The 21,435-nt window shown below is 52.1% G+C and overlaps 2 protein-coding genes across 5 annotated transcripts; both read right to left on the bottom strand.

The window, feature by feature from the left end:
* Nucleotides 1-251: 251 nt before the first annotated feature.
* On the bottom strand, nucleotides 252-8,923 carry LGALS4 (galectin 4). 4 transcript variants are annotated; one of them, XR_010939111.1, is made up of 12 exons: nucleotides 7,764-8,923; nucleotides 7,525-7,660; nucleotides 7,114-7,202; nucleotides 5,324-5,528; nucleotides 3,820-3,954; nucleotides 2,965-3,086; nucleotides 1,707-1,733; nucleotides 1,545-1,583; nucleotides 1,344-1,373; nucleotides 953-1,041; nucleotides 599-764; nucleotides 377-517 (listed from the first exon to the last, which is right to left on the bottom strand). XR_010939111.1 is itself a non-coding variant. In XM_067719399.1 (11 exons), exons 2-11 carry the CDS (start codon nucleotides 7,567-7,569, stop codon nucleotides 371-373), a joined length of 972 nt encoding a protein of 323 aa, XP_067575500.1. In that variant the 5' UTR covers nucleotides 7,570-7,660; nucleotides 7,764-8,923; the 3' UTR covers nucleotides 252-370. The 4 variants fall into 4 exon arrangements, 2 of the variants coding, with proteins under 2 accessions (XP_067575500.1, XP_067575501.1); XM_067719399.1 differs by lacking the exon at nucleotides 2,965-3,086 and having other exon boundaries at nucleotides 252-517; XR_010939112.1 differs by lacking the exon at nucleotides 1,545-1,583.
* A 140-nt stretch (nucleotides 8,924-9,063) lies between these two features.
* Nucleotides 9,064-19,211, bottom strand: ECH1 (enoyl-CoA hydratase 1). Its single transcript, XM_067719398.1, has 10 exons — nucleotides 19,055-19,211; nucleotides 18,441-18,648; nucleotides 18,227-18,315; nucleotides 11,223-11,347; nucleotides 11,091-11,139; nucleotides 10,900-10,964; nucleotides 10,099-10,169; nucleotides 9,937-10,008; nucleotides 9,525-9,675; nucleotides 9,064-9,346 (listed from the first exon to the last, which is right to left on the bottom strand). Exons 1-10 carry the CDS (start codon nucleotides 19,185-19,187, stop codon nucleotides 9,242-9,244), a joined length of 1,068 nt encoding a protein of 355 aa, XP_067575499.1. The 5' UTR covers nucleotides 19,188-19,211; the 3' UTR covers nucleotides 9,064-9,241.
* Between the last annotated feature and the right edge of the window lie 2,224 nt (nucleotides 19,212-21,435).

Here is a 21,435-nt window from a genome sequence, read left to right as displayed (position 1 = left end):
CTCGATTTGGATACTAGTTCTGCCATTTACAGACTCTGTGACCTTGGGCAACAGCTTTATTTTTCTTTGCCTGTCTCTTCATCATTTACAGATGGAAAATAATAATAGTTCCTACCTCCTGGCATTGTGAGGAGTGAATGGGTTCATACACATAAAGCCCTAGATTTATTATGATGAGAGGATGGATGGGTAGATGATTGGATGGCTGAATGGATAGTGCACGATTGAACCAAGAAGGAAGGAACAGTGAGGGAGGCGAACAGGGTCGTGTACACTCACAAAACACCCTCAGACATTTTATTAGGGGCTTAGAAAGGAGTCCTACAGGATCTTCCTCTGTGTTCCCAGGGGTTATGGCCCCAGATATAGATCAGATCTGGACATAGGACAAGGTGACATCACCCTGGATCTCCACCATGTCCACCCTCTGGAAGGCCGAAAGGCGATGGGAGAAGTCGAAGAGGTGCTGGCCGTTGGCGTACACCTTGAAGCGATCCATGCCACAGCGAATGGACAGCTGCAGAGAGAGGGGAGGGCATGAGGCCAGAGCCAGGACAGAGGCTTTGGAGGGAAGCAGGGAAAGAGACCCCAGACTCACATCAAAGAACTGTCCAGGACCAAACGGGTTGTAGGAGACATTCCTTTCCTCAGCTCCCCACGAGCCATTCAGAAAACTGTTCCGAACCACGCTGCCCTCATTCAGCCGGGGGTTAATGTGCAGAGCCAGGTCCCCTGAGGACCCCACCTTGAAGTTGATGACAAAGCTGGGGGCAGAGAGAAGGGTAGGAGTAAGATGGGTGGGAAGGAGGTGGGGGAGCGCTTTGCTCCCCAAGGAAGGAGGGGACTGGGGACTGGATTCCCAGGTCTCCAGTGGAGGAGGCTGAGGGCTCAGTCTCCTAGGACTGAGGGATGAGGAGGACCAAGGATTCACACCTCAATCTAGATTCTGTACCTCTTGGCTGTGGCGGGTACGTAGCCCTTGACAATAATGGTTCTTCGGGCTGTAAGCCCCCCTTGCAGTCTCCCATTAAATGGCACAGGCTGTGGGAAGAGCACATGGTGTCCCATCGTCTCTCAGGTCCCCAGAAGCCAGAGGCAGGGACAAATTTTCAGAGAGGGGCTCTCACTTGTCCTGGGAAATGTCCCAAACCCCCAACCTCCACACCCTCTGACCACCAACTCCACCCTCTCCCCACCCCCCTCCCGCCCCAAACACCCTCTGCCCACTCTATTTCCTACCTTCTCAGGGCTCCCCATGGCTCAGGACCCCCGACCCACCACCAGTTCCTGCTTCCCCACAAACTGCCCACCACAGAACCCTAAACTCCCACCAGAGACCTTACCGGGTTGAAGGCTGGGGGTCCCTCCATGGTCTGTGAAGTGAGGAAGAGTTATTCTATAATATTCGGCAAATATTAGGCCCACCTACTCCATGCAGGCGTAGCTCTAGGTGCTGGATTAGTACAACTGGGGATCCAGTCTCTCTGACCACCCTCCAGTTCTTGCCACCCACCCCCAAATGGCCACACAACCCTCCCACTTACAGGGAGGTTACTTGGCTCTTGGTAGCACTGCCCGGGACCCTACACAGATGGACGGAAGGCATGAATGGAGAGAGGCTGGGGGTCCTTTGGCTGCCCTAGGACCTCCTCAGCCACTGAACCCCACCTCAAGGGGAAGTCCATCACCCACCAGCAGGTACTTACTGGGTACGCCGGATTAGGCATGGGTATCTGTGGGCACAGAAGGAGAAGGAGGCAATGAGGGGGACCCTAAACTAGGGCCTGGAGGGTGTCAAGGATGCCCGCCCCAGGGCAGCCCACCACCACCATCCAAGGGAACTCGGGGTCAAAGGGTACCACCCAGATGGCTCATTCAGGGAGAGGAACTCGCCGTGTTTAGGGATCTCCAGTGCACAGCGAACCTCAGCCCACTCCTTTAGGACAAGGCTGGTAAATTCTGTTTCTGTCCCCACCTCTGTCCTGGCTTCCTGCTGACCCAGGACCCTCATCCACTCCTCTCCTCCCTCCAGGAGCCACACGATAAAGCGTGCACCCCCATTACACACCCGCAGGCCCACACAACACCCTGCTCACCTCGTCTCCAACCATGATTTGCCCCTCACTCTACATGCGCACCCCTGGGGCAACGAGGGGTGCTTTAGCCAGCCAAGCTCCTGTCTCTCCCTTGTCTGTCTCAGCTCTTTCAGTCTGTGTGTGACTCTGTTTCTGTTTCTCAGCCTCTCTTACTCGCTGTCTCTGTTCCTCTCTCTCGTCCTCACCTTCTCACCAGTGGTTCCTTTCCCCGCCAAACAATTTTTATTCACTCTTTCTCTCTGTTTCTGATGCACTCATTTCTGCCTCGACTTCCGCTTTAAGCCAGCTATCCTGAAGGTCCTTTAAAAATTGCTTCATTGTTGTTTTTCTTTTTATTCTAGCCGCGTTGAGCGTTTTGCAGGATCTTAGTTCCCTGATCAGGGATTGAACCCGGGCCCTCGGCAGTGAAAGTGAGGAGTCCTAACCACTGGACCGCCAGGGAATTCCCATGTTGTTTTTCTTTTTAAAATACATTGATGAGGGAATTCCCTGGCGGTCCAGCGGTTAGGACTTGGCACTCTCATTGTGGGGGCCCAGGGTTCGATCCCTGGTCAGGGAACTAACATTCCGCAAGCCATGCAGTGTGGCCATAAGTAAGTAAGTAAATAAATAATAAAATAAAATACACTGATGAAGCACAACAGTAAAATGAACACCCATAGGCCCAAGGCCACCTTAGGGATGAAGACAATCCCAGCATTTCCTCATCAGGGAGGCAGAGGAGTGGTTGGATCCGTGCCTCTGCCGCTTACGAGCTCCACGATCTTGGGCAAGTTACTGAAGCACTCCGTGCCTCAGTTCCCACATCTGTAGAATGGGGCTCAGGGTCACCAGTGCCCTTTCCCCTTGGAGGGGCTGGGGGACTTACAGGTTGGGAAGGGTAGAGCCCTCAGCTGAAGGACATGCCAGGGTTCTGAGGTTTGGGCTTCTCCAAGTAGTGCTGCTGTGGGGTTCTAGTGCCTGTGTCCTGGCCAGTTGTTCACCGTGGACCTGGTAGTGGGGTTTCACGGTCACCGGCGTGTGTCTGTTCAGCTTCCGTAGATGCTGCCCAGTTATTTCCCGAGGTATGGGAGTGTCGGCCAGTCCACGGCCTCACCAGCCGTGGGTATGATGTGCCCTTCCCGTGACAGCCCTTCTGGCGGGTGCGTAGTGGTAGCTCCCTGGGATTGGCGGTGAATTTCCCAGCTGACTCATGACGTCAGGCAACTTCTCAGAAACACGTTTGCTACTCCTGTGGTTTTTGTCCCTCCCTGTCATCACTTTCTGACTCAGCTTACACACCTACTTCTCCTCCAGAAAGCCCTTCCTAAGACTTTCCAGGGACTTCCCTGGCTGTCCAGTGGTTGGGACTCTGCGCTTTCACTGCCAAGGGCCAGGGTTCAATCCCTGGTCAGGGAACTAGGATCCTGCAAGCCACGTGGCACAGCCAAAATAATTAAATAAGTAAATAAAATAAAATGACAGTGTAGAAAATGGTGCCAATACCTTAAAAGAAAAAAGACTCTCCAGACCTCCTGAATGCGCCCCAGCCCCGCACTGACAACTTGTGGCCACTACTATCTGGTGACACATCTGTCTTCCCAGTAGACTGTCCTGGTTGCCGCTGGGTCTGTGGCGTCACCTGGCAAAGGGTCTGGCCCAGAGCAGGTGCTCTGGAAATAAGTGAATGTAGGGGTGAATTAAGGAAGAAAGCAAGCAAACAAGAGGGGGACACACCACACACCTGGTTTGGGGTGGGCTCGCCTCCGATGAAGTTGATTGATTGAAGCTGCAGGTCGCCATCCACATGCAGGTGGGTGACCATCTGTAGCGGGATCCGGTGCCCAAACTCATAGAAGGGATCCCCATTTACCACCACCTGGAGGGCAGGGGTCAGGTCAGAGGTGGCACCTCTGACCCTGGAGGGTAGAAAACAGGAAGCAGGAAACAGGGAGATTTTTAACTTGGGGGTCACAAGTTTTGAGGGTGAGCTGGGACAGCCTCAGAGTCAGGAATCTTGAGTCCACTGGTCAGAGGTCAAAAGTCAGCTCACAGATTGGTGGGCAGACGAGAATAGAGAATTTAGCCTGAGGATGGAGATTGGGAGATCACTGAATGGGAGTCCTGGTTTTGGTACCAAATGATTGGGTGTCAGGTCCAGCTCTGACATGTCTTGGCTGTGGGACCTTAGGTAAGTCACTCACTTCCCTGAGTCTTCGTTTCTGCATCTGTAAAATGGGATCTCGCTCTGGGACTGTTGGGAAGGCATGTCAGAGGCACTGTGGAAATCCCAGAGCCTTGCCTTGTCATCACATCTCAAGAGTACTGTAAGCCCTCACGGTTCTGTTTATAGTGCTAAGGAACGGGCACAGCCGAGACCCAGCTCCCCAGGACTGAGAGCTTCCTACGTGCTAAGCACTTTACCTGCTGGCATCAACATGGTGATGGGCTCAACAGCTCCGTGAGGGAGGACAAAACACTGTCCCTGTTGTTCAAGAAAGCAGAGGTTCCAGGTAGTAGAGTGACCAGCTCAAGGTCACATGCTGGGGAGAGGCAAAGCCCAGACTTGAACCCGTGTCTGTCCGAGCTCAAGCCCTAATGTTAACCTTGGTGATGAGGTTAGATATCTGGTGTCTATATGAGGGCAGATAACGTCCAGGTAGGTCATCCTCCCAGAAGACTTCTCCCATGGGTCAGGCTGGGACAGATGTGCACAGGGTGTCTGATGTGTGTCATTTATGGGGAGGCACGGGGTGGAGAGAACTCCATTCATATTTATGAATGAAATTGTATGATAGCTGGGATTTGCTTCTAAATAACCGGAGGGGAAGTGGGAGGTAGAGATAGGAGCAGAGGAACCTGGAGTGGACAGCTATCGGTATGCTGGCCAAGGAGAGGAGGGCTTCCCAGGCCTCTGTGCTTCTGTGTGTGTTTAGACTTCCTGATAAGAAAGGGCCAAAATACATACCTCGCAAGAACACGGGAGCAAGATGTTATGCATGAAACACATTAGAAGGCTCTCCGAGGTGGAGGAATGGGAATGAGAAAAAGAGGCAGGAGAGAGGAAAAGAAAAGAAAAGAAAAGTGAGGTAGGAAGGGAGGAGGGAGGGGGAAGGGAGAGAGGAAAAACGAAGAAAGAAAGGGAGAGAGGGAGGGATCAGGGGAAGGCAGAAAGGCAGGGAGGGAGGAAGGAAGGGAAGGGGGGAGGGAGGGGTGGGGAGGGGAGGCCTCGTCCTCGAGACTCCGACCTTGTAGTGCTCGGCCAAGACCATGAACACCAGCTCGAAGGCGGCACCCTTGCTGAATGGCATGCTCCTTTTCTTCTCCTCCTTGCCCCAGTTGCCATTCTGCCTCGTGTTTAAGACCACCTTATCCCAGCCGTCAAAGCGGGGATTGAAGTGGAAGGCGACGTCTGCCTCTGGGCCCTGCCCCACCTCGAAGTTCACGAAGAACCTGGTGGGACACGAAGGGCTGTTCCCCTGGCCGCCCATGCCAGCGCACTATTGACCCAAGACTGGAGGGGGAGATCGTGCCCCTGCACTCCAAGGGGCAGATTCCCACCGCTACCCCTTTGCTCACTCCCTTCCCTGACCCAGCTTCAAATAAGACTGCTACTGGGACTCCTGCATTTACCCCAGCCCAGTCTCTATCAGCTCAGGTCTCTCTGCCCCCTCCCTGGCTTCTGAAGGCCATTCCCCACAGGCAGCCAGAGGGACCCTGTGAAAACCCAAATCGGAGCACCTTCCACAGCTCCCTTCACACCAGCAGCCCCCAAATTATTCCAAGGGGGCAGGTACACACCTGCCTCAGGACCTTTGCACTGGCTGTTCTTTCTGCTTGGAATGCTCTTCCCTCAGATACACCCCAGGCTCCCTCCCTCTCACCTCCTTCAGGTCTTTGCTGAAAAATTCCCTTCCCAGGAACCTTTCCCTGGCCACCTTATTTAAAGGGACAATGCCACACAACCCCTACCCCACATCTGCTCCCCATCTCCCTTCCCTCCTCATTTGTCTCCATAGCATTTATTACCATCTGACTTATTATATATCTGACTTATTTATTTTTTATCTGTCTCCTCTACTAGGATGTCAGCTCCACGAGGACAGGGATCTTTGTCCTGTTGGATGCTCTGTCCCCAGCGCCTAGGCACAGAGTGGGTACTCGGTGGACACAGAAACAATGACCAAAGAAACAACAGTCCTATGACATCATTCAATTATCATCACCATTTTTTTTTATCATCACAATTTTAAAACCATAAAAAAAGCTAAGTGGACTTCCCTGGTGGCACAGTGGTTAAGAATCCGCCTGCCAATGCAGAGGACACAGGTTTGAACCCTGGTCCGGGAAGATCCCACATGCCGCGGAGCAACTAAGCCCGTGCACCACAACTACTGAGCCCACGTACCATAACTACTGAAGCCCACAAACCTAGAGTCCGTGCTCCACAACAAGAGAAGCCACCGCAGTGAGAAGCCCGCGCACCGCAACAAAGAGTAGCCCTCCCGCCACCACTCGCCTCAACTAAAGAAAGCCCGCATGGAATGAAGACCCAACGCTGCCAAAAAAATTAAAGAAACAAAAAGCTAAGAGTTGCTGTAGTGCTGAATATACGACTCTATATGTTTTACATACTGAATCCTCAAAACCCATTTTATAGATGACAAACTAAAGCACACAGAGCTTTCCCAGTCACACGGTTGGTAAGTGACAGAGCTGGGACATGAACTCAGGTGGACCGGCTCTGAGCCTGTGATCTTAATTCATGCTGTCATACCCAACAATTCCAATCCAGTGTCCCAACTCTGGGGCCACCTGTCATGGTGAGTCTCCCTAACACCTCCCAGCCCCCCTCCTGATCTGATCACCAAGCCCTGGACTCCCCAGACCAGAGCTGTTCCTTGGCCATCAGGTGCGGTGGCATAGAGCCCTCTTCTCAGCGGCGGGGAGGGAGGGAAATAGGCCTCCTGCACCTGGGCTGGAAGCCCCCTGTTTTTAGCCCCCTCCCAGCCTAGCCTGGCATGGGGGAGGGTCTTACCTCTTCATATGCTCGCTAGCCACTCCTTGGATGTAAATGGACATTCCAACTCTGAGACTGCCTGGGATGGGCCTGTGGTAGGGCAGCGTCTGCAGAAAGGGCCAGGTGAGGGGCCTCAAAGGTCATCTGCCTATTGCAGCCCTTACTACTCAGTCAGCAGCCCCTCCAGTCCCCCTCCCTTAAGCAAGGGAGAGGAAACCAAGGGGTGAGGGATCAGCGTGAAGATGAAGAAGGCTGAGAGCTGGAGCTGGATGTAAATAGTCTATCAGGGTGGGAGTAAGTCAAGCCCCAGGGTCAGTACTGGGTAAATCAGACCCACAACGCCCAGTGGCTGCCTCTGAGGATCAGGGTGAGGGTAAATTGGTGCGTGGCGGTCAGGGTGGAGCCAAGCCAGGGACTAGGGTATCTCACCGGGTTGTAGGTGGGCTGGTAGCCTGGTGCAGGAACGAAGGCCATCTTGAGAGGCTGGGCTGGTGGCTGCTACAGTGAGAAGAGCTGCAGGAGCAGGGAATGGCGGCAGAGAGAGGCTGGTGGGTGGCCCTTATACCTGAGGATAAGGGAGTGGCTGGCAGGGCAGGGTCCACGGGGTCCCTCTTCTAGGGATCCTAGACACACATCTTCTAGGGCACCCCCAGTCTCCCTTCTCTTACCAGCCTCACTGGTAACCAGCCGGAACCCAGATCTTCTGGGCCAGGCCTGGGGTACTCAGCTCAGGACCGCCTCCTCTAGGCCCTCCTGCAAAGAGGAAGTGCTGGCGAACTTTGGCCCTTCAAGGGCCTTATCGGAGCCCATAAAAACCTGGCTGACCCTTTGTTGTCAGAGGGAGGGTGAGGCCAGGAGGGTTGGGCAGGGTAAGGCTAAAAGGAGTGGCCCAGGACAGATGGGCAACGGAAACAAGTGAAAAAGCAAGGAGGAACTGGGCACTCCTGATACTCCCAGGAACTGTTCGAGGACCTCAGTTTATTGCTGCGCGCCTCTAGCATGTACGTCATGTTGTATATGTCGTGGTTTAGATCACTGACTTCTGGGGCCTGAGGTTCTGGGTTAAACTCCTTCCTCTGCCGCTTCTTCGCTGTTTGATCTTGCGTCAGTGGTTTAACCTCAATTTGCCCATTTGCCCATCTGTTAAATAGGGAATATTAATAGTATTAACCTCATAGGGTCCTTGAAAGGAATTACTAAGTTAATAAATATTCATAACAGGACGTGGCATATAGGAGACACTAAATTAATGCTTGGGGACTTCCCTGGTGGTCCAGTGGTTAGGACTCCGTGCTTTCACTGCCGTGGCGCTGGGTTCCATCCCTGGTCAGGGGAACTAAGATCCCACAAATCTCCCACAAGCCACACGGCGCGGCCGAAAAAGAAGAAAAAAAGGAAAATAATACCTTGTAAATTAATGCTTGGTCTCTTGCCCTCATTCCAAACGTAAATCCAGGACGTTGGTTTATTTATTTATTTTTCTGGCCACGCCACGCAGCTTGCGGGATCTTCGTTCCCCCACAGGGGATTGAACCCGGGCCGCTGCAGTGAAAGCCCTAACCACTGGACCGCCAGGGAATTCTCCAGGAGGTTGGGATTATATATGGAAAAGAGAACTCAGAGCTTCAAGAAGTGAGGCAGTTGGCCCAAGACTGGGTAGCAGCAGAACCCTAGCCAGACTCCAGCACCGGAACCTACTACGCTGTGTAGTGAGCGGGGGCCAGGCAGGGGAAATGCCGCCCACAAGCCTGGGGCAGGCAGGAAGACCGTCTGTGGCCTTCCACGTGACTTGCTACCAGCCCTGGCCTGCCCACTGCCACTCTGAATGGTCATCACCTGCATGGCTTCCATGCCCATTGGTCATATCTCTGTCCCCAACTTTCAGCACAACCGTGGTCTTTGGAGCCCCCAGGATCATCACGTTAACCCCCTTTCTGCCTCGCCTCTCTCTCCAATAAGGACACCGGGTTCTTTATATTGCTTTATTGTTCGTGGGGCGAAGACAAGGCATGAAAACAGGGAGACTGGCAAAGAAGACAGCGAGGGGGACCATCTTCACTAATCCTCCCTCTCTGCGAATGAGGAAGCGCAGTCATGAGACGGGACAAAGCTAGACCCTGGGCCAGGACCTGGGATGAAGGGCCTCTCAGAGCTTGGAGAAGGTGATGGTCTTCAGTTCCTTCTTCTCCATTAAGGCCTGGAGAGACTTAACGACATCCTCTGTCTGCAGCATGCTCATGTTCCAGGATTTCTGGATAAAGACGGCGGCGGGGAATGGAAAGGATACGGGAAGATTTTAATTGGACCAATGAAAAATAGGAGATAGCAGCGCACCAGTCAGAAGACAAGGCCTGCAAGGGGCCGCTGTGCCCTGATTGGTTGCTCTGGGATCAAAGAAGGGATGTGATTGGTCGGACGGAGAGTCTCACCATGAAGTTGAGGCTGTCGGTCACCGAATGGTCGCGGGAGTAGAGCAGGTTGATCTTGGTGCTCTGCACCGCCACGGGGCTCTTGCTGGAAATCTCGGCTGCCAGGGCGAAGGCCGCATCAAGCATGACCTCCTTGTCTGGGAAGACCCGGCTGAGGATGAAAGGCATTTGCAGTCGGCGGTCTGAGAAGAGCTCTCCTCTCCCTCTCATGGATGAACAAATGGCCAATCACAGTAGAAAATGGAAGATACCGCAGTGAAATGGACCAATCAGAGCAGGGCAGTAGACTCCAGACCACCCAGAGAGAGGAGGCCACTTGGAATCCATGAGTTAAGGTACTGGGGGATCCAGAGAGCCCCACCCAGGTCTGGCTGCCCCTGAGCTCTTATCCAGGACAGGCCTCAGCCCCTACCTGACCAGCCCACAGTCCAGGGCCTCGTCAGCCATCATCTTGCGGGCAGTGAAGGCCAGCTCGTTGACCAGGCTGCAAGAGGGCAGAGCGTGTCGGGGGTGGCAGTCATCCCAGGTCTAGGAGATGTCCTGCCGTCCCCTCCCCCAGGCTCCTCTCACCCACCTCTGGTTCCCGATGACTCTGGGCAGTCGCTGCAGGGTTCCCACATCCGCTGCCAAACCTAGGTCCACCTCCTGGGGGGAGCAATCCTGCCCGTGCTTAGTTTCTGCCCACTACTGTCCCCCATACAACCTCAATGCCAACGAAATTCCGCATTTACTGCAGAGGTCCCACCCCACCCCCACCTCAGAGGCTCCCATTCCAAACACCCCGTTTCATTCCCATCCACATACTTTTGCCCATATAGGTTCCTTCGGTCTAGAATACAGCTCACCTTCCAATTCTTCTGCCCTCCCAATTCTTTGAGGTCAGCTGCATCTATCTCCAGACAGAAGCCTTGCTTATCCCTGCCCTGCCCCCCTCCAACCATGAGCTCCATCGTGCCTCCCGCCCCCTCCAGCACTGACGCCAAGCAGCGCCCCCAGCCTGACAACTTGACTCACTCCTGATCTCACACTGACTGCATGGCCTACCCTTGACTTCCTCCCTGGCCAAGTGTTACTTTTCTTTTCTTTATTTTTTTGCTCCTGTGGCACGTGGGATCTTAGTTCCCTGACCAGGGATCAAACAGGCGCCCCCCGCCTTGGAAGCGCGGAGTCTTAACCATTGGACCACCAGGGAAGTCCCAAGGGTTACTTTTTAAGGTTCAGTTCTAACTAACTCTTCCACGAAGCCGTCTAGACTCACGCCCACCCCCTTAGCTTGCTCTGTCCCTGCTCTACCCCTGCTCTGACCTGTCTCTGCCACTCATTTCCCAGCTCTAAGCAGGGCCCAAGGAATCAGAAGCTCGGGAGGATGGCTCACCTTCACCTGGAAGGAAGCATCCTGGGTACAGTACCGGATGTCACAGGCAGTGATAAGATCCACTCCTGGGAAGCAGAGGCCAGGGACACTAAACAACCACAGGACTGCTCCCCCCCCACCCCCAGACTGTGGGGTTGCACCTAGGGCCAGTCTAACTGGCAGCAGATCTGGGTGGGTGGCTGCAGACTCACCTGCACCAATGCAGCCCCCATGGATGGCGCCAATCACCGGCTTAGGGCACTGGAAGGGGACAGGAGGGGCGGGGTCAAGGCTGGTCCAGGAGCGGCAGGAAGGGGGCTGCCCTGCTAGCCTCCCAGGGTCACCTTCTCGATGACGCTGAAGGTCTCTTGGTATCTGCTGAGGAGGCTATGGAGGTGCCAGCTGATACGGGCCACGTCGTCTCCTGCGGGCTGAAGGAGGCCTGAAGCCATGTCCACGAAGTCGATACCTGGTGGGGAGATCTGGGGAGGCTCACCTAGCCGCCCAGGCCCAACCCGTTGCCCTGGCTAGGGTTCAGAGGCCACGCAAACCGCCACGGTGGAGGCAGCAACTCACACAGGAGGGACTGCCTTTGGGGTGTGAAGACAAGGCAAGCTAACGTATATCGAGTCTTTGCTCACCTTAGCCTCACAATGACCCTCTGAGGTAGGTCCTATTACTACCTCCATTTTCCTGGGGGAGAAACTGAGGCACGGGGAGCTTAAATCACACGCCCAAGGTCACACTGGCTTGTGAGCAGTGGAACTGCGACTTCAAGCCCAGAACTATGCAGCTGGCTCCAGGGGCCGTGCTTTTCACTGTGATGCCAGATGGCCTGGAGGTCAAGGTTTTGGGCACGAGCAACTGCGTCAAAGGTGGTGATGTTTCCTGAGACAGGAAGCTCGGAAATGGAGAAATTTTTGTGGCTCCAACTTTAAGACAATCCCAAGCCTGACCTTTCCTCCACTGACCTGCCGCCACAGTCTGTTCCCCACATGCGGCCAGAGGGCACTTGTGATCACCTCAGGGCCCTCTCTTCTCCCCGACGCCCCCCATCCCTCTTACTTAGAATGAAATGCCAGGTCTTCTGCCAAGACCTTACCAGCCCTGCACAAGCATCATCTCCAGCCTATGCCACTGGGCACGCAGGCCTCCATCAGCCATTCCGACAACACATTCGCTTCCTAGGGCCTCTGTGCCTGCTCCTCCCTCTGCCTAGAACAGCCCTTCCCCAGCGATCAGGCCACAGTTCAAAGGTCACCTCCTCAGAGAGGCCTCCTCTGGGCACCCTGGCTAAATTGCAGCCTGTCACCTTTCACCTCCTTTCTTGGCCATATCTCCCGCACTGCCTTCTTATTACCACATAACTGTATGCTTATCTCGTTTAGTGCCTGTCTCCCTTTCTAGGACGTGAGCTCCATGAGCGGAGGAGTTTGTCTTCCCCATCTCCCCACCCCCAAGGAGTTTGGCTTTTTGCCCACCACTGTATCCCCAGTGCCTACCAGGGCCTAGCACACAGCAGGTGCTCAATAAGTGAACAAGACAGACAACAATCTCTGCCCCCATGGAGCTGCCCTTCTATGGGAAACAAACAGGTAAGAAGATACATTTTGTCAGGTGGCAATAAGTACTAAAAGAAAATTAAAGGAGGGAAGTGGAATGGAGTGTGTGTGTGTGTGTGTGTGTGTGTGTGCGCGCGCGCGTGCGTGCACATGCACAGTGAGGGCTCCTGCAGTATTAAGTAGGGTGGTCAGGGACCCTCTTAACTGAAAAAGTGACATATGAATAAAGATCTGAAGGACCATAAGGGAGGGAGCTGTAGGGATATCTGGGATAAGAGAGTTCTACATGTCAGGAACAGCCAGTGCAAAGGCCCTGCGGTAGGAATGACCCCGGTGTCTGTATGGAGGACCACTGAGGCCAGCGTAGTGGAGTGAGCAAGGGGGAAAGCAGGAAAAGCCAACGTCAGAGAGGTGACAGAGGCAGACTCTGTGGGGCCTTGTGGGCCAAGAGGAGGACTTTGACTTTGACTCTGAGTGAGGTGGAGCTACGGGGTCGTTCTGAGCAGAATTTTCTTCTTCCCGAGGTGAATCACTCTCATCCTTTTGCCTGTCCTCTGAACAATGCTATTTGACAAACCTGAAAAGTCACTCCTACCTTCAGCCACACCCCTGACTCTCTGAGGCTCTGGTGCCTGCACAGCCTTATTTAAATGAACGAGAACACAGGAGTGTTGACTCAGGGTAGAGCTGAATTTGTGCAAGTTAAATATGGGTAAGACAGAACTCCTCTGTGTGACCCTGGCCAGGTCACTCCATCCTTTGGGTTTCGGGTTTCTGCTCTGTAAAATGAGCCTAAAATCCTCCCGAGAGCTGATGGGGCTGCAAGGATTCAAGTGACAGAGCCCAGAGGCGCTTTGAGCAATGGCTGGCACGTAATGGCATCACCACAGTTACTATTATTATATACTCCGTCTCAGCCGAGGCCAGAAGCGCCTCCATCAGCCTGCAGACATCTGCCAGCTTCCCACTAGGCCTGCACAGCTTGTATGACTCAGTGGGACCAAGCTTACCCCCAGAACAAGCCCAGCTTGGCACCTGGCCACACCTCCTCCCGCTGTTTTTGCTGGTTTATCTGCCCTACCTGGATCTGCAGACACGGGTGTCTGCAACCCCTTGGAATAAACGGCCCCAGACCACGGTACAAGGTGTCCCCCTCCAGAGTCAGAAGTCATTCCGGAGAGGTCCCCTATATCGTTCCCTGGGAACCTCAGTGTTTCAGATCTCCTTCATCATAACAATTAACTTATTTATAATCATCAATAATAACAGCTACTGGGACTTCCCTGGTGGCGCAGTGGTTAAGAACCTGCCTGCCAATGCAGGGGACATGGGTTCGAGCTCTGGTCTGGGAAGATCCCACATGCCGCGGAGCAACTAAGCCCGTGAGCCATAACTACTGAGCCTGCGCTCTAGAGCCCGCGAGCCGCAACTACCGAGCCTGCGTGCCACAATTACTGAAGCCCACGCGCCTAGAGCCCATTCTCTGCAACAAGAGAAGCCACCGCAACGAGAAGCCCGCGCACCGCAACGAAGAGTAGCCCCCGCTCGCTGCGACTAGAGAAAGCCCGCGCGCAGCAACGAAGACCCAATGCAGCCAAAAATAAATAAATAAATAAATTTATTTTTAAAAATAATAATAGCAGCTACATTAATAAAAGTTCCACATGAATTAATGTTTTGTGCCTATTAACTCGTTTCATCCTCACGGCAACCTGATGAGGTGGGGGCTCACAGCATCTCCCTTTTCTTCAGATGAGACCACAGAGAGGTGAAGGTGTGTGCGGCTGGCAGGGGTGGGAGGTGGCGGGCTCCTCCGGCTAGGCATACTTTGAACCAGCCTGTCAGACACCTGGGTCACTTAGCCGTGAAGAGCAAGGATTCTGCAGCAAGGCAGCCCATGTTCAAAAATCGCAGCAGTGAGAACTGGGCAAGTTTCTTCCTCTCTCTGGGTCTCAGTTTCCTCACCTGTCAAATTGGGATGGGGACTGAGCCTGTCTCATAGGGTCGTGGTGAGAATTAATATGTGTAAGGTGCTCAGAGACACTCCGCAAATGTAAGTAAGTGTGGGCTAGTTCTTTTTTTCTTTTTTTTTTAAATTAGTAGTTTCATTCTATCATTGAAACTGCTAATTAAGTTGAGTTTCTTCTTTCTGGCCTTCAGATTGAAAATGGGACGAGACGGCCACAATCAGCTGTGAGCTGAAAGATGAGGACCCCAGGCCTGGCACGGCTACACATGAACCCTCATCCTGCACTCCACGAGGGAAAGGGCTCAGAAACAGGGGCTGCTTTCTGTTTCTAGGTCCGAGGCACCCAGGAAGGGGGCTGGCACTGGAATGTTGAATGGATGAACAAAGGAATGAAGGAGAACAGAGAGAGTGGTAGAAGGAAAACAACGGGCACGACGTGCGGAGATGTTAACAGACGAAACAGAAAGAAATGCATTGTCTGAGCAGGATGAACTGTCATTACAGACTAGAGCGCCTGATGTCTCTGTGATGCCACTGCTCGGAACTGACCCTGCTCAGGGCAGGGGGCGCTCGTCTGGAGTCGCCCTGGCTTCTGCTGACTCACTGGTTTCTTCCCAGGCCCCTGATTCTTTTTGTTTTGTTTTGTTTTTTGCGGTACGCGGGCCTCTCACTGTTGTGGCCTCTCCCATTGCGGAGCACAGGCTCCGGACGCGCAGGCTCAGCGGCCATGGCCCACGGGCCCAGCCGCTCCGCGGCATGTGGGATCCTCCCGGACCGGGGCACGAACCTGTGTCCCCCGCATCGGCAGGCGGACTCTCAACCACTGCGCCACCAGGGAAGCCCCAGGCCCCTGATTCTTGAAGGAGGCTCCTGAGCGCCTCGAGGGTGTTTAAGACGTCCACTGTTGTGTTATTCTTGAATAAAGCAGGAGAGCTTTTGGAAGCCCAGCCAGGGCAGTGTCCCTTCACAGAGATTCAGGGCTAGCCTGGTGGCTGAAGGCCTAAGGTTTGGAATTCTCCTCTTGGAGAAGTGCTGTTGGGATAGCTGGGATGCCCCGGTAATGGTTCCTGCCACTTCATTAACAGGCTGGGACAAGAAGTGGAGAGCAGCGCAACTTCTACCTGGGTACTGTGAATTCTGCTGACACAAAGGGTGTCCTCTACCTGGTGTTGGACAGACCCTCGGAACTCCACATCTTCCCTGCCTTAACCTGTGTGAGCAGCTGTCAACCTCCTGGGGTGGGGAGAGGGGACTGCCTAGAAATTTGGGGGCCAAAATCATTTAGGTGGCCTTTACTTGGTCTTATCAAAAGAATTCCAATAAAATATTTTAAAGCAAATTAAAAAAAAAAAGAAAGAAATACATTGTTTACTGTCTGTCTTGCCCACTGAATTGGAAACTCCATGAGGGCAGGGCCTGGGGCTGCCTCAGTCACCACTGGGACCCCAACATTAGGCTGGGCCCTGTGCAGAAATCAGTGTATGTGACCTTCCACTTCTGGTATGGACCCTCCCACAGGTGCCAACTAGGTGCCCTTGTTGGACAAGATCCAATTACCTGAAGGCACCTGGCAGACTCTGGAAGAAGTGACTGGCCGAGCTACCTGTTTTTAAAGTTAACCTGAGGGCAGGCTGAAGTTGTGCTTGAAGAACCAAAGGACAAACAGAGCCCAGGGTGACCTCAGCTGATAGAAAGTGAGGGGGGGACATTCCAGAAAGCAGAGAGCCAGAGAGGGGAGCCCCAGGTTCTGTGTATAAGCTCTGCCCAAATCTCTTGTTGACCCATGAAGCAGGCAGGCAGCCCAGCAAAGAGATTTAAAACACTGACTCCAACTCAGCTGCTAAAACAGGAAACTCAACACTCTGGAATTATGTAATAGGATCCTGAATTTCCACATCATTTTCTCCCATAGTCCAATATCCAGGATACAATCTAAGCTTACTCTGAAAACAAAGAAACAGGAAAATGAGACCCATTTTTTTTTCAAGAGAAAAGATAAGAGAGATTGACGCCAAGGGGACCCAGATGTTGGAATTAGGAGACAAGGATTTGAAAACAGCCATTGTAACTACGGTCAATGATGCAAAGAAAAATATGGTTGTGGGACATCCCTGGTGGTCCAGCGGTTAAGCATCTGCCTTTCAATGCAGGGGACTCACGTTTGATCCCTGGTTGGGGAACGAAGATCCCACATGCCGAGGGGCAACTAAACCCGAAAGCCACAACTACTGAGCACGCGGGCCACAAGCAGAGAGAAGTCCGCACGCGGCAATGAAGATCCCGAGTGAGCAACTAAGAACCGATGCAGCCAAAGATAAACAAATAAATATTTTTTTAAAAATATGATTGTGACAAACAAAAAGATATGAAACTTTAGCAGAGAAATGGAAAATATAAAAAAGAACCAAATGGAAATTTGAGAACTGCAAAGTACAATACAGGCATACCTCATTTTACTGCGCTTCACAGATACTGTTTTTCCTTTTGATTTGTTGGCTGCACCACACAGCATGTGGGATCTTAGTTCCCTGACCAGGTATCGAACCCATGCCCCATGCAACCCTGCATTGGAAACAGTGAATCTTAACCACTGAACCATTAGGGAAGTCCCACAGATACTGTGTTTTTTACACATTGAAGGTTTCTAGCAACCCTGCATTGTCAAATGGTTAGCATTTTTTAGCAATAAATTACCTTTTAATTAAGGTAAGTACTTTTTTTTTTTTTTGCGATACACAGGCCTCTCACTGTTGTGGCCTCTCCCGTTGCGGAGCACAGGCTCCGGACACGCAGGCTCAGCGGCCATGGCTCACGGGCCCAGCCGCTCCACGGCACGTGGGATCCTCCTGGACCGGGGCACGAACCCGTGTCCCCTGCATCAGCAGGCGGACTCTCAACCACTGCGCCACCAGGGAAGCCCCTGTACTTTGTTTTTTTAGACATAATGCTACTGCACACTTAATAGACTACAGTATAGTGTAAATGTAACTTTTACATGCACTGGGAAACCAAAAAGTTCACGTGACTTGCTTTATTGCTATATTCGCTTTATTGTGGTAGTCTAGAACTGAACCCACAATATCTCTGAGGTATGCCTGTATCTGAAATTTTTAAAAATCATTGGATGGGCTTAACAGCAGAACAGAGGTGACAAAGGAGTCAATGAATCTGGTCAATGGAAACTATCCAACCTGAAGAAAAGACCTGTGGGACAATCAAAAGATCTAACAGACGTGTAACTGGAAATCAGTTCATGTGGACTGAGTAATTAATTGCACGAAAGCATGCAATTTTTTATTTTTGGCCACGCCACTCGCAGCTTGCAGGATCTTAGTTCCCCGACCAGGGATTGAACCAGGGCCCCTGCAGTGAAAGTGCTGAGTCCTAACCACTGGACTGCCAGGGAATTGCCAGAAAGCGTGTAATTATTACAACACGCTTTACTGACATTAGAAAAAAACAGATTCTGGGTGATTAAAGGCCTTGATCAAGGCCACAGATTCAGGATGAAAACCCTGACTTTAGAGCCGATGATCCTGTCATGTTCTGTTGGACTAATTTCTTTTCTTTTGTTTTTGCTGCACTGTGCGGCATATAGGGTCCTAGTTCCCCGACCAGGGATGAACCCATGCCTCCTGGAGTGGAAGCGTGCAGTCTTAACCACTGGACTGCCAGGGAAGTCCCATGGACTAATTTCTGTATTTGAAAATGATCAAAGTGGAAGTTAGAAGCTGCTTAAAACACTAATTATGAAGCATTACTCTATTCTCAGGAGCAGGGGAGACTGGCAGGGGTGGGTGTGGAGAGCACCTCGTACCTGAAGTGAACATTTTTCCTGCGCCAGAGATCACCACAGCACGACAGTCAGCATCTTCTGCAATCTTGTTGAAGCACACCACCATCTCGCTGTGGGGGAAAGGGGGAAGGGCTATGTCTGGCGTGGGAGTCCCCTGCCCTCAGGCCCACCCCTGCCCAGTCCCTTAGCCCCTGCCTCCTCCTGCAGGCAGGCCTCCAGAATCTGCAGGCCGGACCTCCAGAAGGCCTTGTTCATGGCGTTTCTCTTCTCCGGCCGGTTTAGCTGCACATGCAGGATGTGTTTCTGGGCAGATGTCACCCGAAGGGACTCATAGCTGTGGCCTGGGGCTTCCTCGGGGGCTGCTTTGGAGGGTTCATCTTGCGCAAAGGAACTCAAGGGATGAAGGTTAAGGCTGAGACCCAGGTTGGTGCGGGCTGTCAATCCTGGGGAGATGAAGGAAGGGAGAGCCATTGATGACCCCAGATTGGGGGCACAGCACTTTCAAGAGCAGAGGGCACACATCTCAGTGACACTAGATTGGGGAACACAGTCCTGTTAGAGGCCTTGGTTTAGGGAAATACAGACTTTAAGATTAGGGCGCACTTATCAGTGGCCTCAGTATGAGGAACACTTCAGACCCGTGATCGTGGTACTGACTCCAGGTTGGGAACACTGAGCCGTCAGCGACCCGACTGTAAGACACAGGCCGTTCGTTTGGATGGGGGCACGGACCCCTGAGTTTAATAAGGGGCTCGGACCCTGCGAGACCCGGGACAGGCCTCCCCGTCCGACTGTCGCTGTGACAGCACGAAAGCTCAACGGACCCCCGAAGGTCAAGAGGTGACTCACGACAGGTCAGCAAGTTGCGGAGCCTCCGAGAAGCCGGAATCACCGCCGCCATAGCTACTGATTCGTTGGAGTAAACCGACAGGAGGAAGCTAAGGGGGCGGGCACAAAAGGCCGCCATGTTTGGTGAGGGCATCGAGTTCGCAGCCTGACCCCGGTGACGGTCCTCTTCTCGCCATCTTTACCAAGGGCAACCGGAAACAGCCTTCTAGGTTCGCCGGCCATTAGAGTGATTCGGTCATGGAACTTTTGGACCAGTAGATACCCGGGCTAAGAAAATGGTTCACGCTGCTCTTGGACATTCTGTACAGAATTCACCACAGCTGTTTCAATAATGGTGGAGAAATTGAAGACAGATGAATGTCTAAGGGCATAATGGCAGAATAACTGCAGCTCTGCAAGTTTGCAATCATGCGTTTGTGCCTTATTAACAAAAAAAAAAACCCACAGGGGACTTCCCTAGTGGCACAGTGGTTAAGAATCCTCCTGCCAATGCGAGGGACATGGGTTCCAGCCCTGGTCCGGGAAGATCCCACATGCCACGGAGCAACTAAGCCCATGGGCCACAACTACTGAGCCTGCGCTCTAGAGCCACCGAGCCACAGCTACTGAAGCCTGCGCGCCTAGAGCCAGTGCTCTGCAACAAGAGAAGCCACTGCAATGAGAAGCCTACTGGCCGCAACTAGAGAAAGCCCGCGAGCGGCAACGAAGACCCAATGCAGCCCAAAATAAATTAAAAAATAATACATATTAAAAAATAAAAGAAAAAAGTTACTACTGAATTTATCCATGTACGGGAATGGGAATATAGGCCCACCACCATTAAGCGCTGACTGTATAACCTGAATTGCCACACCACCACGCGGTTGTACTATTTTATGTTGTATGCAGAGGAAACCGGCTGGGGAGAAGTCACTAGTTCAAGGTCTCTGTCTCTGGCAAATAGGGTTGTAATGAATACTTTGCTTTTTTTTTTTTAATTAATTTATTTAATTTTTTGTCTGTGCTGGGTCTTCGTTGCGGTGTGTGGGCTTCTCACTGCAGTGGCTTCTCCTGTTGCAGAGCACAGGCTCTAGGCGCGTGGGCTTCAGCAGTTGTGGTTTGCAGGCTCTAGAGCACAGGCTCAGTAGTTGTGGCCCACGGGCTTAGCGGCTCTGGGGCATGTGGGATCTTCCCGGACCAGGGCTGGAACCCGTGTCCCCTGCATTGGCAGGTGGATTCTTAACCACTGTACCACCAATGAAACTCTGACTTTTTTTTTCTTTCTGGTCGCACTGCACACTGCATGCAGGCAGAACTTCCTAGACCAGGGATCAAACCTGAGCCCCCTGCAGGGGAAGGGTTGAGTCTTAACCACAGGATCACCAAGTAAGTCCTACTTTGCCTTCTCAATGTGTCAGATAGTAAGGATCTTTTGGAAAACAGAGAACTGTTTGGTCAGCTACACAATGGAGAACTCTGGAACCACATGCAGATACCAAGATGTGAGAGAAAAAAATTTAAAGATGTAGAACATTTAGTTAGATTGCTATAAAAAGTTATAGATGGCTGTACCTTCATAAAAAACAATATATGCATAGAATATCTAGGAGACTCATAACTACTAACATGGGATGAAGACTGGGTGCTGGCAGACAAAATGGGGAAATTTACTTTTTACCCCCCTTGATTAGCTTAAAATAATCCTAGATTTTTACAGCTGCAAGGTGACTGTAGTTTCTGTCTAGAGGTTTGAAGCTTTTCCTGATGAAACTTTGATAAATGCCATCTGACTTCAGTAGATGTTAATGTTTAAAAACTCTACAGGAAATTAGCAAAGTGGGTTTTTTCAAGCGCACACAAGGAACTGGACTTTTTGACCTGCTCCTCTCTGCAGGATCTCTTCCCTCCAGTATGAGTCAAGGTTCTTAAAGGCGGCTCCCTTTCAGGTTATCGTCTGCCCTCCACCCATATGGCCCAGCCCCAACCATAAGCACAAGTTCCCACACACCAAGACTGGGGAATATCTATCAAGTTGCAACTGAATGTATCCTTTAACCCAGCAATTCCACTGCTAGGAATTTACCTCCAGATCAGTATCAAGGAAGTTGGATAACATCTGTATGAAGATGCATAGTAGTACTGTTTGCAGCAGCAAATGGGAAATTACCTTCAGAACGAAGTAAATTATGACATATCCACACAAGATACTGTGTAAGACTGAAGATAATGAGGTTGCCCTGCATGTGATATGAGAACATCTTACAGTACAAAGCATTTTCTGTTAAGACACATATGCAAATAGAACTTTCCTTATGGAAAAAGAAAAACTTGTTTTCAAGGGGAGTGGGGAGATGACTTTCACTTTTGAGGTTTCATTTTCCAACCTTAAAGAAAGGCGGGTG

This window comes from Pseudorca crassidens, chromosome 20 (assembly GCF_039906515.1).
Source record: "Pseudorca crassidens isolate mPseCra1 chromosome 20, mPseCra1.hap1, whole genome shotgun sequence".
Taxonomy (NCBI): domain Eukaryota; kingdom Metazoa; phylum Chordata; class Mammalia; order Artiodactyla; family Delphinidae; genus Pseudorca; species Pseudorca crassidens.
Note: the sequence above shows the minus strand (reverse complement) of the source record. Positions and strands in the feature narration are given on the sequence as shown.

Bases quoted from the DNA above. Each gene is read 5' to 3' on its own strand.
- LGALS4 (XM_067719399.1), bottom strand. From the start codon at position 7,569: ATGGCCTTCGTTCCTGCACCAGGCTACCAGCCCACCTACAACCCG. The intron at 3,955-5,323 runs GTCGGAGTCTCG...CCTGCCCTCCAG, and splicing joins TCTTGGCCGAGCACTACAAG to GTGGTGGTAAATGGGGATCC. The intron at 1,374-1,544 runs GTAAGTGGGAGG...CTCACTTCACAG, and splicing joins AAGAGCCAAGTAACCTCCCT to ACCATGGAGGGACCCCCAGC.
- ECH1 (XM_067719398.1), bottom strand. From the start codon at position 19,187: ATGCCCTCACCAAACATGGCGGCCTTTTGTGCCCGCCCCCTTAGCTTC. The intron at 11,140-11,222 runs GTGACCCTGGGA...GTCCCCTTCCAG, and splicing joins CCTTCAGCGTCATCGAGAAG to TGCCCTAAGCCGGTGATTGG. The intron at 10,009-10,098 runs GTGGGTGAGAGG...GCCCTCTTGCAG, and splicing joins AGAGTCATCGGGAACCAGAG to CCTGGTCAACGAGCTGGCCT.